This window comes from Mastacembelus armatus, chromosome 11, assembly GCF_900324485.2.
Source record: "Mastacembelus armatus chromosome 11, fMasArm1.2, whole genome shotgun sequence".
In the NCBI taxonomy this organism is placed as follows: Eukaryota; Metazoa; Chordata; class Actinopteri; order Synbranchiformes; family Mastacembelidae; genus Mastacembelus; species Mastacembelus armatus.
In genome coordinates this window covers 7,978,197-7,994,307 of record NC_046643.1, presented here as the reverse complement: position 1 = coordinate 7,994,307, position 16,111 = coordinate 7,978,197, and the positions used below count along the sequence as shown (strand labels likewise).

Here is a 16,111-nt window from a genome sequence, read left to right as displayed (position 1 = left end):
GCTTCCAATTGCAGCATATAACCAAGCTGCTCTCAATTCATCATAACCAAAGCAATTACTCTGGGCTGCTCTGGGTGATTATGTTGAAATAAGGTAAAAATTAGAGATAAGCATGGAATGACAGGTCTGGATTGTGCTCTTCCTGCTAACTGCCATCTAATGGGAGTGTCTCTGGAAGTTGTGGCCCAGCCTTGGCTGTCCCCTGGTGTGGGCATGGCCGATTAAGCCAGCTCCCAGATTCCTGCCACAACCATTCAGCTTAAAAACCATCTGTCTTTGGCTGTCAGACTGGGCATGGGAGATTACAAGCAGCTCTGGAAACGGCTGGCTAGGGACTGCTGCCTGACAGCACTCTGGCCAAGCTGCCATTACGAAGCCCATTTCCTTGGCTCAGTAGTTCAGTGGATAGATACACAGCGGTGGTAACTGGAAACTGGGAAACATGATAGTTCCCATCTTGGCTCCGCAGGAGCTTGTTGGGAAAGATCAACACAGTAGGGACTGTTTACAGAAAAGCAACAATAGATAGAAATTGGATATTTTGGCTCTCTTTAGGAATGTTGACTTAGTGTCATAAACTCTCCATTGACAAAAATCTTCAGAATTTCCATAAGCAGCCCATTCTGCAAAACATAGCTGTCACCCCATGACATGTGCACTTTTCATGTGGTCGTCAAGTCGCCAGGTTGGCTGGCAATCAAACCTCCGGTCTCACTGAGAACTGGGACCTTTGGAGCTTGTCTCAGGGAGAAGGGATCAACTGGGACTGGCAACCATCATGCATGGAAAATCCTGTCTTTGGTTGCACATATGGCAGGCCCTTCAGTGCATTACAGGTGATGAAAAGAAGCTTTACCCCCCATATACTCAGTCAGGCAAAAATACATACACCTACCAAATCATTGTCCTGACACATATACTGACACACACACTGAACAAATATTTCTACCATCCAAAACTAATGCCTATAGCCGTCTCTCCTGTCACACACACACACACATACAGTATGTAGAGCGGGGAGGATTTTATATTGACTACTCTGACTGCGGTTGTTCCTGGCTGACTGCATTCATTCAGTGTTAATGTTTGGGTAGTTAGGATGCAAAAATCTTTTCCTTTCACATAAAAAGAAAAACCACCAGAGGTTTTTTCATTGTCAGAGGTTTCTGCTATCACCACCAGGGTTGCCAAACTGAAGTTTTTACCAGATTTTAGCATTTTACCTAAAATCATTTAATGCTTGTTAAGTTGATCTCTGAGTTACCCCCTGCCTTCGTACAATTATCCAGAATAATAAATATACATACAGAAACAAGGAAAATGTGTAAGGCGAGGGTATGCAAAGAGGGAATGGCAAATATGGGAAGAGCAACAATGCCACATAGAAAGACAGGTTAAAGTATCAAAACAAGGCGGAGGTGACCTTGCAGATTGTTTGCCACTGCAATGAATGACAAACATGAGGGAGACTTCGTAGGAGGCTACACTCTAGTTCACTCATAAAGGACAGTGAATGAAAAGGAAGGAGATAAAAGATTAGTTACATGGACCTTGGTGCAGTTGTGTCAAGCACCACACATGCTGCCATGAGAAAAAGGATGAATGAAATTGCAAACAGACAAACAAACAAACATCAAAATGATATGTGAATTACAGAGCTAAAGGCTTTGTTCCAGTACCTAGTGGTTTGGCTGTTAATAAATAAATCATTAAAATAGAATTTCTGTTGACTCACAAGCTAAAATGCAGTGAATTTTTGAGGTCCTAAATGTACACAATATGTACAGTAAAATGAATTTCCATATCTACAACCAAATCATTCCTTACCAGACAGTGATGAAGTTGTGAGGTCCGTGAACCTGAAGCAGTGTGAAGTTAAGTTTGATGCCAAAGCCTGGAGCCACGGTGAGCAACCAGGAGCAGTCAGCTGAGCTAGGGTATTCCCCTGGGTAACCTGGGGAGAAGATGGTCCCGTTGTCTGATGTGATGTTCCCACCACAAGGGGCTGAGAGGGAGAAGGCAGAGACAGAGAGGCATTGTAAATATATCAGTGGGTCAGGAATTGAACAGGACAGATGCATAATTCAGCTGCAATCGGTGGAAAAATGGGATTTTTTTTTTCACCCCACTCTTCTTCTGCTTCCCTTCTCAGTGTCTCTCTCCCCCTCTATTTCACCCTTCGTCTTGTGCCCAGGCGCTTGTCTGAGTTAAAGATTAGCCAGTAAAGCCTGTTAGCAAGTGGGGACTTGGATGGAGTGTTTTGCTAAGATAAGGCCTCAACCCTCTCCCATTGGGGGTGAAGAGAGAGAGTGAGGAAATGAGCCGAGGGTTAGTGTGGACTGGGCTTTTGAGGTGTGTACTGTATATGTACAGTATGTAGATACTGTACAGAGTGGATATGCATGAATATGTTTCCCCTTGTGTATGTGTGTGTGTTTGAGTTAGAAGAAAGGTTACAACAGCATTTCCCCCCACATGCGCAATACTCTGAGTGTCTGAGTCAACCACATGCACACACCCCAGCACCTAGCCTCAAATGTGCAGAAACCATGTTTCAAATGTTCGTCAGGAACTCAGAACGTTCTAACCGACTTAACGATTATGAAGCATAACACTCCCACTGGTGCCCTTAGAGACACCCCATATTCAAAGTGGTGAAGCAGAAAAAAATCAGGAAGGAGTGGTAATCAGAGTAGTGCAGGCATGTCAAGCAACCCAGACAGGGTATTCTGCTTAATGGCACAACCTTGGATACCTAGGGGGTATACAATCCTTTCCAAAGTAGATCTTACATGTTTTATTCCTCTGTTTCTGTCTCAGGTTATGTGTGTATTCGTGTAATACAGCTGTCTGTTTTAGCCCTGTGGTTGCATGGTCCTTCTGCTGCTGCCTCAGCTGTTAAATGAGCTATTGATCAGACCAACTGATTAAATCCTGGACACTTTATGCAGTTTCACCTCTGGCTAAAGTCATTGACTGGATATTTAAGCCTTATGTGTGAAAGGAAAGAAAAGAAAGTTTATCCGGGAACAAGAAGCTTGAAAGTGTTGGAATTGTTTTAACATTCACAACAATTCCTGGAAAATCATGTTCTTTTCACACTTCCCACATATGTTTATTTGTAAAAATATTGCAGGAAGAGAAGGGATGATGAAGGAGATGAGAGAGTAAAGGTTAATTATAGTGAGAAGTGGGAACAAACAAACCATGTGGTGGAATTATAACGCCAAGCAAACAGGTACAGTATCTGGAAGCAAGAAAACAATACTGAGGAAAAAAGGAGGATAAAAAGTTAGCTTGAATTTAATATGGCAAAAAGTTAATCATACATTTGTGTATTTGTGCGTGTGCGTGTGTGTGTGTGTGTGTGTGTGTTTAGATATGTACATCTCCAGTTGCCGCCTCTCCTGCTAAATCACTTCTTCAGTCCAGGATACTGCATGTGCACTCACACATACACAAACATATTTTAGGATGTGTGCATTTTAAATAAAAAGACAACCCATTCATTTACTGTATTTCATTTGCTTACAGACATGCCTCTGTACACACAGAAAAATATGGATATGCATGCAAACACATGAAATCAGACAGAGATATATATTTTTTATAGCAGGTATCTGGAAATAATCTTTCAGTTTTAAATTTGACATGAATATTCACAATTTAGAAATAAAGAGAAATACCTAAGAGAGAATACTATTTCTATCCCCTGTCCCCTCTAGCTTTGCTCTCTGTTGATTCTTCTCTCACACCCATTTATTTCCCTGCTCACCCATTCAAAGTTCCAGTGTCATGGCCATCACCTCTCTCTGTAATTTTTCCTGCCTTATTGAATAATCGACAGCGTGAGCGTGAGAATGTGGGTCAAGGGCGAGGCAAAAAAAAAAAAAAAAAAAAAAAAAAAAAACACCCATTACTTTTCTTTTCAAATTAGCACCTATTTTATTTATCTTTTATTAGTTTCCATTCCTTTTAATCACTGCATTGATTTTCATTGAGGAGTACTTTCCTTCATTAATGGGGGATAATAATTCAACTTAATTGCATTATTTATAGTAGATAATCATTATCTTCATGGCTGCAGTTCACGGTAATGATGTAACAGCTCAATACATTCTCAACAGGAAGTTTAGAAGGATGTTTTTAGTTTCGGCAATTTATTCAACCACTTGTTTGGAATTATTTAGTGGTAGTTTAGTGTAGATTACATGTATATAAATGAGACAAATCTCATATCCCTTACCTTCACAACGTGGGAAAGGGTGATCCCAGTTGCGGGTGGTGCCATGCTCGCAGGTCAGGATGGAGTGTCCCATTAGCTGATAACCAGGCAGACACTCAAAGGAAATAGACTGGCCCACATTGAAGCCAGCTCCCACCACCACTCCGTAATGAAAAGGCTCCGGGTCAGGGCATTCCTGTAGCTCATATGCTGAGGGAGGGAGAGAAGGAATTAGATCAGTTATTTCAAATAAATAATTAATATGCCATTAAAGTAAGACACTTTTATTAAGCCACCTTGTAAGGTAATCATATAATACTTTGGTAGTGAAATATTGAATTAAATATGATACCACCATTTAATATCATAATGACAAAGCATATCAGAGAAATTATTATATCCCATCTCTAAAGTCATCTTCAGAAGGTGAACATTTCATTGTTTCAGATTCTTCAGATTCTAATGGCCAGAAATTAGGAATCTATGAATGCACTGCCTCCAGACACCAGCAGTAAAGGAGCCTCCTCTATTTTTATTTTCCATTTTTAATTCCCCTTCCTCATCTTTCTGTTGTTCCTCCTCCTTGTGCTCAACCTCCCACACACTCTTTGTGCATCCTCCTCCTTTCTACAGGAGTTTTCAGAGAACAAAAAAATGCCAGGGGTGGGTTTGACTTGTGGAGTATGATGCAGTCACCAGAAGTAGTGTGGGTAAATAATTTTTTCTTTTTTCCTCTTGGACACAAAAGCAGGCCAGGCACTGAGCCTTGAAGAGTCAGGATATAAATATGACTAAAGAAATTGATTTCTATGGATCACAGCTTCCTTTTGTAGCAGATAGCACATGCAAACACTGCAAAAGGGGGGCTCTTTGCAAATATAATACTTGATTTATATGGTAATGTATACACAATTATGTAAATGCACAATGCTACCTTTCAATTTGCCGGCTCGTTTGTTGAACCACAAAATGCAAACTTTGTGTGCCTGTTGCATTTGTAGACAAGGGCAATTTATTCCTTGCAGTCATGCAGATATACATTGAAGCCTTTTGTTGGCACATGGTGAGGAAATATTTTAGTGATCAACAGTTTTATATACAGAGATTTATAGATATGGGGAATTTACTGGCTGAGTGGGCTAATTTAGTAATGTTATGGCATAACGCTAAGTCAAGTGACACTGGTAGTACATAAGTAAACGAAAAAAAAAAAGGTGACAGAGATTGTAATTTATCAGTTTGGTTTTACGAGACATAATTTGTGTCTTAAGTCTTCATGCTTACAGTGATTCTGTGATTACATCAACTCACAGAAATAGCTTTAATGATTACTGTTACATTCAGTGGACCGCACATTTCAGTGACAGCACAGGTGGTTTGAATCAGCCAGAATCTCCAGTTGCACTGAAGTAACCACTTGTTGGATCAAGCTTTGCGGATGAAAGTAACTCACAATACTGATACTGATTCACTCTGCAATTTAGTCTGGGTGATTATGCTCATTATTGTAATTATATATTCACCAAGTCTATTTTTGTCAGACACGATCTTTAAGGCTGATCATAATTTCCTGTTCCAATCTTTTACTAGGAATTCTGAGTATACTTTCTTATCATCATCATTATGTTTATATTCTTACCCTGGTACTCAAACCTGAAACCTGGTTTGTTCTGTGAATGGTCACTATGGAAATATACTGTGGTCTCATGAGAGGTGGTGAGAAGGGAGGAGGGAATATCAGGGCCACTGAATCGCCCTATGACGGTGCTTGTATCAAGGGGTCCATTGCGTATCTCTAGGAAATCATGGTTGGCCTCAGTGGAGAAGTTGAGGAACTGAATGTGGGCTCCTGGGAAAAGAAGAAAGGGGAAATCAAACAGAAAAAGAATCAAAATCCTCTTCTTGAAATTTAAAAGGCACCCTTGCACACACTCACTATCAAATTAATTTAACCAAATATTGTCATTCCATAATCTACCCCTACAATTTGTGTAATTAAGGTTCTTGAGTGTGAAATGCCAAAGTATAGCATGCTGTAAGGGCCTCTCATGATGCTCACCGTAACCAACAGGCAGGTAGATTCTCCAGGTGCAGTCACTGTTGCTAGGGTAGTTGCCAGGGAAACCAGGGCTTAGAATCATGCCCTCCATCTCCTCCCGGATTCCTCCACATTGAGCTGGCAAAGGATGGAGAAAGCATTTCATTAGCCTCTGCAAACTGTTGTTCTCCCAAATTAGAAGAATATTACATGTTTGAGTACAGTTCTTTGTTTGGTGGGACTGGCAGTCTTGAACAACTGCAGTGCTAATAGAAAATGCTTAATGATATTAAACTAAATTACTCCAAAGTGCATTAAGCACATCAACCTATGACGTCTCTCCCATCACACCAAATATCTCCTTCTTCAAGCGCATAATTTTTTATTAGCAAAATTAAAATAATGCAAAGATGTTTTAACAGTTGAAAGAGACAGCATCTCATCAGAGCTTTTTATTTCACTATTAAAATAACTTTGGAGCTCTTCTCTTTACTTGAGATATGAAGGCGTCACATACTGTATCTTTTTCTGCTCTTTACCCTTCTCCTTTCATCTTAAACCACAGTCGGACAATTTTTTCCTTGACTAAAATTCAGGACTAAGAATCAAAAGAGCTAGAAAAGAGGTGAAATGGGGGAAAAAGGTATATGAAAGAAGAGATGGGATCAAGGAAGATGAAAAGAGTGAAGGATTCTGACACCGAAATTAAAAAGATTAAAGGATGGTAAAAATAATGGTAAAATAATTAGATGGCTCAAGAAAAAAAAAAGCCATGTGACTGCAATGGAAAAAGCCAAACACAGAGAAGATTAAGAAACAAACAGCATACATAAGTCAGAGAGAGAAACCACACAGAAACCACGCTGTTCAACTGTGTTTCTTTAAGGAATAAGTGAGGGGTTAAATGTTGTCCAGTAGCAGCAGAAAAAGCCTGAAGTAATCAGGAAACTGCTGATGCCTGTGAACACAATGAATCTTCTCTCGACTTCAACCAATCATGGCCTGGGATGGAACTAATTAGGCAATAGCAGCTTGTTCCAATAAGTGGAACCCGTTTGTCAAGGCACTCTAACAGGAAAGGAGGCGCCCAAGGTGCCCAAGGTGCAAAATGAAAAAGAAACACAATGCTGTTTGTGCTTCTTAACCTTTAAGGTAAAAATACCAAATTCATTTCAAAACTAACTAGTAAAATATTATTTCTGCTTTTCTTATTTATACAGAATCTTTTATTTTCTTCTTTTTCTGATGGATTTGAATTGCAAGGTTATCCATGGCTAAATGTATATGAAATGTTTTTGTGTGTTAGCTAACAGTATTGAAAAGGTATAACATAGCTTTGACATCTACATTATGTAGAAACACATAGTATTACGTGTTTGTTTTCACTCAAAGGTTGCTGATGACGAAAACTTCACTACAACACTATGACTGTTTATATTGGGACCTTGGCCTGTTTGGAATAATTAGCTCAATGTGCTCAGAAAAGAAAAGTACAGAAAAAAACAAATCAGGGAGCATAAATAAGGGAAAATAGGAGCAAAAACAGGGGTAAGGAAAGAAAAAAAACCTTTACCTATGCAGAGGGGAGGGGGGTAATTCCATCGTCTAACTGTTCCAGGCATACAGGTGATGTGTGAGTTCCCCTGCAAGGAGCATCCGTGCACCAACATATGCAAACACAGAGATACAAAGACAAAAGTGATACAAAGAACAGGCAATTAATTAATTTGTTCTCCTAACTGTCACTCATCGGTGGTTACAAATATTTGAACCTGCTGCCTGTCTCTGCATCATTTCAGGTGGAAACTCAATGACTAAATCCATCTGAGGTGAAAGAACAACAGCCTGGCATATTATATATTCATCACAGGCATATTAAGATTATCATACAGAGAGAAACAGAGGGAGTGGTTACAGAGACATGAATATTTATTGCTGCTTTACCTAAACAATACATTTATCAACCTGAATTTAGGTCAGATACACCAATTAATAATCATGCAATTTCTAGAAGATAAGTGGAAGAAATAAGGTATTTATGCATACAAGAATATGTAAGAAAGAAACAATGTCTTGAAATCCTTGCAGAGTGTGATGTAAAAAGAGATGGAGAGACTAGATATTGGTGTTATTACAGTATGACTGACATAATTTGTTGTACAACAAAATATGACTCCATGAATAATGTTTCTTAATGTGATTACTTACTTTATTTCTCTGTGCATTTACATAATTCTCCCTGATAAAGCGACTACTCCGTCCAGTGTGAAAAAAGCAATATTCTGGCCATGTAGATGATTGTGAATTAGTGGCATAACCTTATATTTTCTATAATAATAGACAATATTATTTGATTATCCACAGAAAATGGAGTTTTGAATTGCCTTATAGTAAAATGACTGGACAACTTTAATGAAGCTCAGGATAACTGAGATGCATTCTCATAATAACTGCATTTATATACTGTATTAGCTAATGAGTTTGATTACCAGAGTGGGACACAGAATTGTGATTTTTTTTTTTGATTTTCATAGTCATCAAACTAAGGTATATTACAATCAAAGATACTAAACATAACCAATGTGAAAAAAAAGCCAGTGACCTAAACTAAACCTGACATTTCAAGATGAGGACAGGGAGTGAGAACTGGTGGGAACTCACAGTCTTGATACAGTTGCTGTGGGGTAGAAAGCGAACTTTCAAATAGAATTACGTGAACTAGTGCATCCAGTGTGTTTCACAGATGTCACCATCTGTCCCCTGAAGCAGAGATGACTGTGGAAGCACTGGAGGATGTGCAAAAATCTAATCAAACCTGGAGGCTGAGGAGAATTCTGAACGAACCAGCCCCACATCCAATGAATGAAAGCCAGTAAATAGGGGATAACTATCTATAGGCGATACCTCTCCACTGCATTGGATAGGTTATACATCATAAAACTCAGAGGATGAAAGAGATGAATCATAAGAAAAACCATTTGGAAAATTCACCTAAGATATGTATGTTACATAATTAATGTTTAGTAAAGAGTACTCCACAAGATTAAAACTATTTTAGACTTATTTAATCACATTAATGTAATGAAAGCAATAATGTTGAGGTCCAAAAATGAAAAGTGACAAAAGTAAAACTTTAAAATCAGCCTCTGAGATGTCTAGCAACAGGAACCAGTCCATCAAGTCTGTTACGTGTCATCTCTGCTTCAGTAAATGACTGGAGAAAAACAGAATTGACAGGCGTGACAAAAGGTAGAAAAGGACAAGCATCACTCTGGTTTTATTGTAATTTACGACTGAACCATATCAGAGCTGGGAAATGTTACCTGTAGAGTGTATCCAGGTTCACACTGGAAGGACACCACATTATTCATCTGAAAACGTTCCCCAACCTTAATGCCATTCATAGGAACCACGGGCTCTGGACAGTTAGTCAGAGACACCGCTGAAAAGTTCAAGAACAGATGAAATAAATGACAGGGACAGAGAAAAAAGAAAAACATTAAAATATAATTATATAGAAACAAAAAGGCAATGATTAAAATGGCAAATTTCAATGCAGAATATGAATAAAACACTGCAGGACAGGCATCCCACCACAGGGAAAAACACAAGCAAGTCTTCATAAGAAATGTACCCTTATTTGATGTAATACTTCCTCAAGGTATTGGTACCTACTTTGAGTAGTATGAAGTGTTTTTTTTCCCCCCACTTACTTTTGTATTCCAGCCTGAAACCAGCTGCAGACACACTAATATCAGAGAAAAAGTGGAGGTAGAGCTGGTTGGAGGTACTGTTGAGGAGAGCTGGGACCGTGGTGCCTTAGGGAGAAGATTAATAGTGGAGTTAAGTGATGCTATCTTCTGCATAGAGCGACCATAACTAACTGCAGGAACTGGCAAACAGCTGAAAAACTTTAGATTTGCACACTTAAGGGCATATGTGCTTCAATATATGGCATGTGCATGGAGAAAAAAATGTAAGCATGAATGACTGCGTAGAGATGCATGAGGATAAGGATCCATAGCAGCGTGACCTGCTCGCTCCTAACAAGACAAAGAATGGGGCAAACTGTGGGTATGTGGTTTGCTGATAAAACAAAACAAAATATATATATATATATATATATATATATATATATATAGTTAAACCTCTCTCTGTTTTATGTCCAAGGAAATAAACACCGAAAACTCTGAAACACATGTAAGAAAATAAATGCACATGTATAAACGTATAGTATATACCGCAATACCTGAGAAGCTGCCGAGCATGGTGTCAGTATTGTCTCCACCATCAAACACCTCCAGTGAGTCCCAGTTCTGCTCCGTGACAAAGCTGATTACCTGGATCTGAGACAGGAAAGAAATGAACCAAAAAAGGAGGGGCCAGGGGGGTTGGAAAAAGAGAAAAAGAATAAAATTAGTGAAAAGTTAAAGAAAGCAAATCTCAGTACAGAAAGGAGGATGGGATTTTGGGAGCAGAGCAATAGCAGCAGGCTCCTGTATGTGTATGTGCAGGGAAATTAAAAATGAAGTTGAAGGGTTGGAGATTAATGAGTGGAAGAGTAAGAAACAAAAAAAGGCCTATGTGAAAAGGGGCCATAGCGAAAAACTAAAAGCATGGCCATTTGGTGTCTAGGTGCTGACACAACGAACTCCTTGTTAAAATATCACGAAAAACTTCCCCAGCAAGCAGTTTCTCTGTGCAAATCATGACCCCAAAGTCAACAATCTTCACTCCTTTCTTTAGTATTTATTCTGGGTCGTACAGGAACAGTGATAGCTAAGAGTGCACTTTTTTTTTCTTTTTATATAGTTTAAAGTACATAAGGCGTGAACCATAAAATGATCAAAGCCACGAAAGACTTCACAAAGAAGTTGTTAAAAATTCTCTAGAATAACACAGAAGTCATTGGGTAATGTATGTTTGGTTTTTTAAATTTTTTTTATATGTTCTCTTAGAAGGCTCTGTCCAAGTGCTGGGCATTAGATTTGCAATTAAGGAGACAGCTGCAGAAAATGTTGAACATTTTTCAAAGAGAGGCAGACTCAGACCTATTCTAACTACAGCTGCCACTGTTTCCACATACTGTAAGCATTCTGGCATTCTAAAAGCCTGTTGATTTCTGACCAAAACAAGGGGAAAAAATAGTTACTCTTATCCCTCGTATGTAAAACTGCCAGAGCACTTACATGTTAAAATAAATGTGTGCTATTTATTTTAAATTTGTTCTCCATCTTTAGCCAAGATCCATCCATTTCTTCAGCATTCTATCCTTATCCCTCATTCATTTACTTTCTCCAATCCTCCCTTTTTGTTTCACATCTCGGTCTTGGCACCTTCCCTTGCCTCTGATGGTTATAGATCGGATATAAGCCAATTAAAGGGGCGGTAGGGGCTGTGGCGCATCCCGGGGAGATGAGGCAGATCACAGATTGATCTTTCATTAGGGGGCCATGGCAAATGTGCCGGCAAGGCACCCTGCTTCTTTAAGTTCTTTTCTGGATCGTGACACTCCAATCTAATGTGTCTCTGCTAGGTGGCAGAAAGGGAACAACAGTGAGAAAGACTGAGGACAATGCTGTGGAAGAGATGAGGCCAATTCAGACGAAGAACATAAACACGGAGCAGCAAACTCTCTACCATTAGGACATCATATTTTGGTATCACGGACAGTGACCCTTTTACAATGAGGAACTGTGTATGCCTTGTGTAGCAGTAGTCCTAAGAACATATCATTATCGAACTATAGCATTGTCTGTCAGGTACAGTATGCATATGTTTCAGTGTCATGCCATTTGCCTTCCACATGGTGTGTGTGTACAGTCAGCTCTCTTTTGTTAATGTTGCTGTGTAGTGCAGCATGCTAAGTGCACCTGTGGGTGATCTTGTGTTTTTTGACCTGCAAGGACATTCAGCAGAGGTGGAGAGCTAATAGCTGAGGGACGGCACTGAGGTCATTAGCCACAGAGGTTGAAGCACAAACCTAAAAACTTTCCATCAGGTAGATCCACAGGGACTTTGCCAAGGTTTCTGATGTAGTTCAATCATACATGCATCAAAGAATAAGAATATGCAAATTGGATTATCCCCAAGAAAGAAAAATAAAGTAATTGAAGAGGCAATTATATACAAACTTATTTCAGGTTGTGCAATCTGAAGTTTCTGGTATAGTGATCTGCCAAATTAAATTCTGAGCCTCAGTGGAGTCTATAGACTATCATTTAGCAGCTCACCTGTACCCAGGGAACTATAAATTCTATACTTTGCTATACTGTGGGTAGCTCTCTTAATTAGACCTTTGTATGCTGAAAAGATATCACCACACAGGAGCCTATCATCAAGGCCATCCAGGGCTTTAAAGACTAAAGGTAAATAAAATCAGTTTAATTCTTTTAAGAGTCCAACTAGAGACAGTTTAAAAATTGATTACTTCAGATTTTGAAAGTAAGCAAAAAGGTCACTAGAGCTCAGCTTCAAAATTTTCATTAATGGAGACAGAATCATTGAAAAATATTAATAACTAACAGTCTGGCAGTTGGTAAATAAAAAATAAAAGATGTCTTCAGTTCATAACCACAAATTCAAAAGAAACCTTCAATCAATTTAGGTATCCATAACCAATCTTTGGAAAGTTTCTTGTTATTCCTCTTGGCAAACCAGCCTCTAGTGTGTGTATGTGTTACACACCATCTTCATGTTCAAGAACATGCACCCCTACAGTGTTGCTGAAAATGATGGATAGACAAATGATTCTAAATCTGGAGCAAAGGTTTATAATAACAAGTCTGCAGCATTTCAGTAGAAGATGCTTCCCTGTGCAGCAGGTGGACACACTACAAATATTTACTGTTCATGAGGGCCCATTGTTTACTATTGCTGAAAATTGCAGACATCATATTTTAGGAATGTGTTTTTTGCTACTTGAAATACCAAAATCAATATCTAAACTGTTTTTATTCATGGCAAACTGAGATTTCTCTTCCACTTCCCAAAACACTCATTTTGACTTTGTAACATCCAAGCTCTTTGACGCTGCATGTGGATTGGAAATGTGGCATTGGATCTGGGATTGGGTTAGTGGGTGTGTAATTGAATCTTTCTCTGACTGACACTTAAGATATTTTAGGTGATCTGAATATTACAGTGCTGACCCCCTCAGAGTAGACAAACCTGGATTCCAGATCCTTGAGGAACAGTGATCTTCCACACACAGTTGAGGCTGTTGAGGTAAGGCTCAGGAAAGCCAGGAGATAAGATGGTGCCTGTTCGGTGGGTCAAATTACCTCCACATGGAACTTGAAAATGAGAGGGATGAAAATATTTTAAGTAATGCTAGTGCTGTACCCAATGCATGATCGCTTCCAACTGGATTTAAAAAGACACAGCGAGTCATAGAGAAGTATATGCATGCAGTACAAGCATAATCAAATTTACTGCAATGACTATTAACATACAGTATTTGTTACCATTGCTTATTCTTCTTAGGCTTTTTTTTTGTCAAACACAGATGTGTTTTTGAATTAGAGATTAATGGATTAATTAATGGATCTTTTTTCAAACAAATAATATTGTAAACAAGATGAAGATTACACCATAAAGTAACCACAAAATTAAGATAAAATAAACAATAAACAAAACAATAGTTTATTTAAAACAAGAAGTTAGATTACTTGGTACATTTTCAGCTTGTTTGAAAAAAATCTTAAATCATTAAAGCACAACTGGAGGGGAAATGTACTCCATGACTACACACTGAGTCTGATCCACCTGACCATGCACGCATTCCCACATAAACACAAAACCACATACTAGACAATTCATATGTAACACTCCTCTCCGGTTTTCAAACATTTTCTCACCAGCTTGTTCTGCACATTTACACATCTGACGACAGCATAGGAACATCTGTTACAGTTGTGTGTGTGTGCGTGTGTTTGTGTGTGTGTGTGTGTGTGTGTGTGTGTGTATTTGTGACCCTCAGCAGTGCATGCCACCTGTGTGCTGCATGTCTGAATCTTGGTGTTTTGCTACAGGCAAAGGCTGACAGCCCACATCTGTGTCAGGGTAACGAGAGTTTGACACTGAAGGTTTCAGAAAAATAGAGTAAAAAGGAAAGGAAAGAAAATAAGAAGAGAAACACACCACCAAATAACCAAACACATCCAGGATGACTTGTGAATGTGTGTCTTTTTTGTTTTCTATGTGTGAGTATTTATGTCCTACCTATACAGCTGGGTATGGAGCTGTTCCATTGTGCCAGGGCATTGGGAACTGTCAAACATTCAATGGCACTTGATCCCTCCAGCACATAACCTGGGCTGCACTCAAAGCGGATCACTGCACCAACAGCAAAGTTGTTACCCATACGGCGGCCATTTCGGGGCTCGGGGACTGAGCTGCACTGGGTGGCACTGGTCCGTGGCACAGCTTTAAGGAACAGACAGAAAGTCAGGGTCGCTTCTGGTGATTGCGCTTTGATTTTGAGTTATTATCTGTGACATTGAAGAACCCATGAGGCTGCTGAAAATGTTTTACACACTTTCATTTGTGTAGGTTTTTCTATAAATCTCACCACGTTTAATGAAGTGACCTAAAAATATCACAACTGTCAGAACGATAACAAATTAGATAAGACAAAGTATGATAACATACTTAAAATATGACATTATCTTTACATATCTGAAGAAAATGCCATTTGTAGTACAGTGTGAAACAGAAGCACAGGTGAATTAAAACACAACCTTTTTAACAGATTTTTATATTTCTACATTGCCAATGCTCTAACATTCCACTGACACACACAAGCACGTCGCACTGACTGAAAACAGTGGCTGAAGGCAAATCCTTGTGAGATCACTCAGCAAGAGACAAGCCAACAGGATTTGTTTGTGTGTATGCCAGTGTGTTACACACTTACCCTGGTAGACCAGGTGGAATCCTCGAGAGCTGGATTGGCCTTTGGAGGTGAAGCGGATCAGGATTTGGTTGGAGGTTGCTAACGGCAAAGACTCACCTGAGGTGAAGAGGAGGCAGAGTTTGTAATGTTTTAAGCAAAGTGCTGCCTTCAGTTTATATTTGTGTGGGCACATGCAACAGTTTCTATCTAGGCTGAATGACTAAGGAAAATTTTCCTCACTATCCCACCATCATCTACAGCACTCAGTCCAATCAATGGTAGCAGAGTATGCGCCTGTTAGTGTGAATGTCAGGTATTCAATTTATGTGCAGCATGAAAATCTGGAAATAGAAGAGATTTGTCTAATGATTCTGGGAAACATACTGCAGGTCTTCAAATATGGAGAGTGTGAAATGATACTGTGAATAGATCTGCGATTTAGTGTACCAGGTGATATTAGGTGATGGAAATATAACATGGTGGTTAGCATATCACAATATGCAAATGCATGATGATTATTAACATTAGCCTAACGTTTCACACAGGTCTACGCTTATCTGCTATATTTGTTGAAAAGTTCTCTCAGCTACATTTTGACTAAATGGGCTTCCTGACTATTGGCACTAACAGCATCATGCCCTACAGCCGAGCATTTGACTGCAATCTGCCAACTGTACCCTGAGCCATGTTTTAGGTGTTCAGAAGTATCTTTTGATCAGCAATGTTTGCCTTGTGGTCTTGGTCTTGTTTTTCACTGCTCAGAAATATTTCTAATTTAAAGTTAATGCTTTTGTCTTTTCCCAGCTGGGCTATTGTAACTATGATTCACAACTGTAGTTCACATCTCCAATTAGCGAATCATTACTGGAGAATCTGCAGCTGCTTTAAAACGGTGCAGAAGACTCTGAAGTGCTGTAGAACCAGCTGTAGATCACACCTCCCCTGACTTTCC

The 16,111-nt window shown here is 39.2% G+C and overlaps 1 protein-coding gene across 1 annotated transcript in view; it reads right to left on the bottom strand.

The window, feature by feature from the left end:
* Positions 1-16,111, bottom strand: part of csmd2 (CUB and Sushi multiple domains 2) — a 198,949-nt gene that overhangs the window by 35,914 nt on the left and 146,924 nt on the right. The window contains exons 34-44 of the mRNA XM_026299974.1: positions 15,181-15,276; positions 14,487-14,690; positions 13,434-13,558; positions 10,513-10,609; positions 9,977-10,081; positions 9,587-9,705; positions 7,837-7,906; positions 6,285-6,401; positions 5,865-6,074; positions 4,247-4,435; positions 1,828-2,005 (exon numbers count right to left, since the gene is read on the bottom strand). Of these exons, the coding sequence (XP_026155759.1) occupies positions 1,828-2,005; positions 4,247-4,435; positions 5,865-6,074; positions 6,285-6,401; positions 7,837-7,906; positions 9,587-9,705; positions 9,977-10,081; positions 10,513-10,609; positions 13,434-13,558; positions 14,487-14,690; positions 15,181-15,276 (1,510 nt within the window). The remainder of the gene's footprint in view (positions 1-1,827; positions 2,006-4,246; positions 4,436-5,864; positions 6,075-6,284; positions 6,402-7,836; positions 7,907-9,586; positions 9,706-9,976; positions 10,082-10,512; positions 10,610-13,433; positions 13,559-14,486; positions 14,691-15,180; positions 15,277-16,111) is intronic.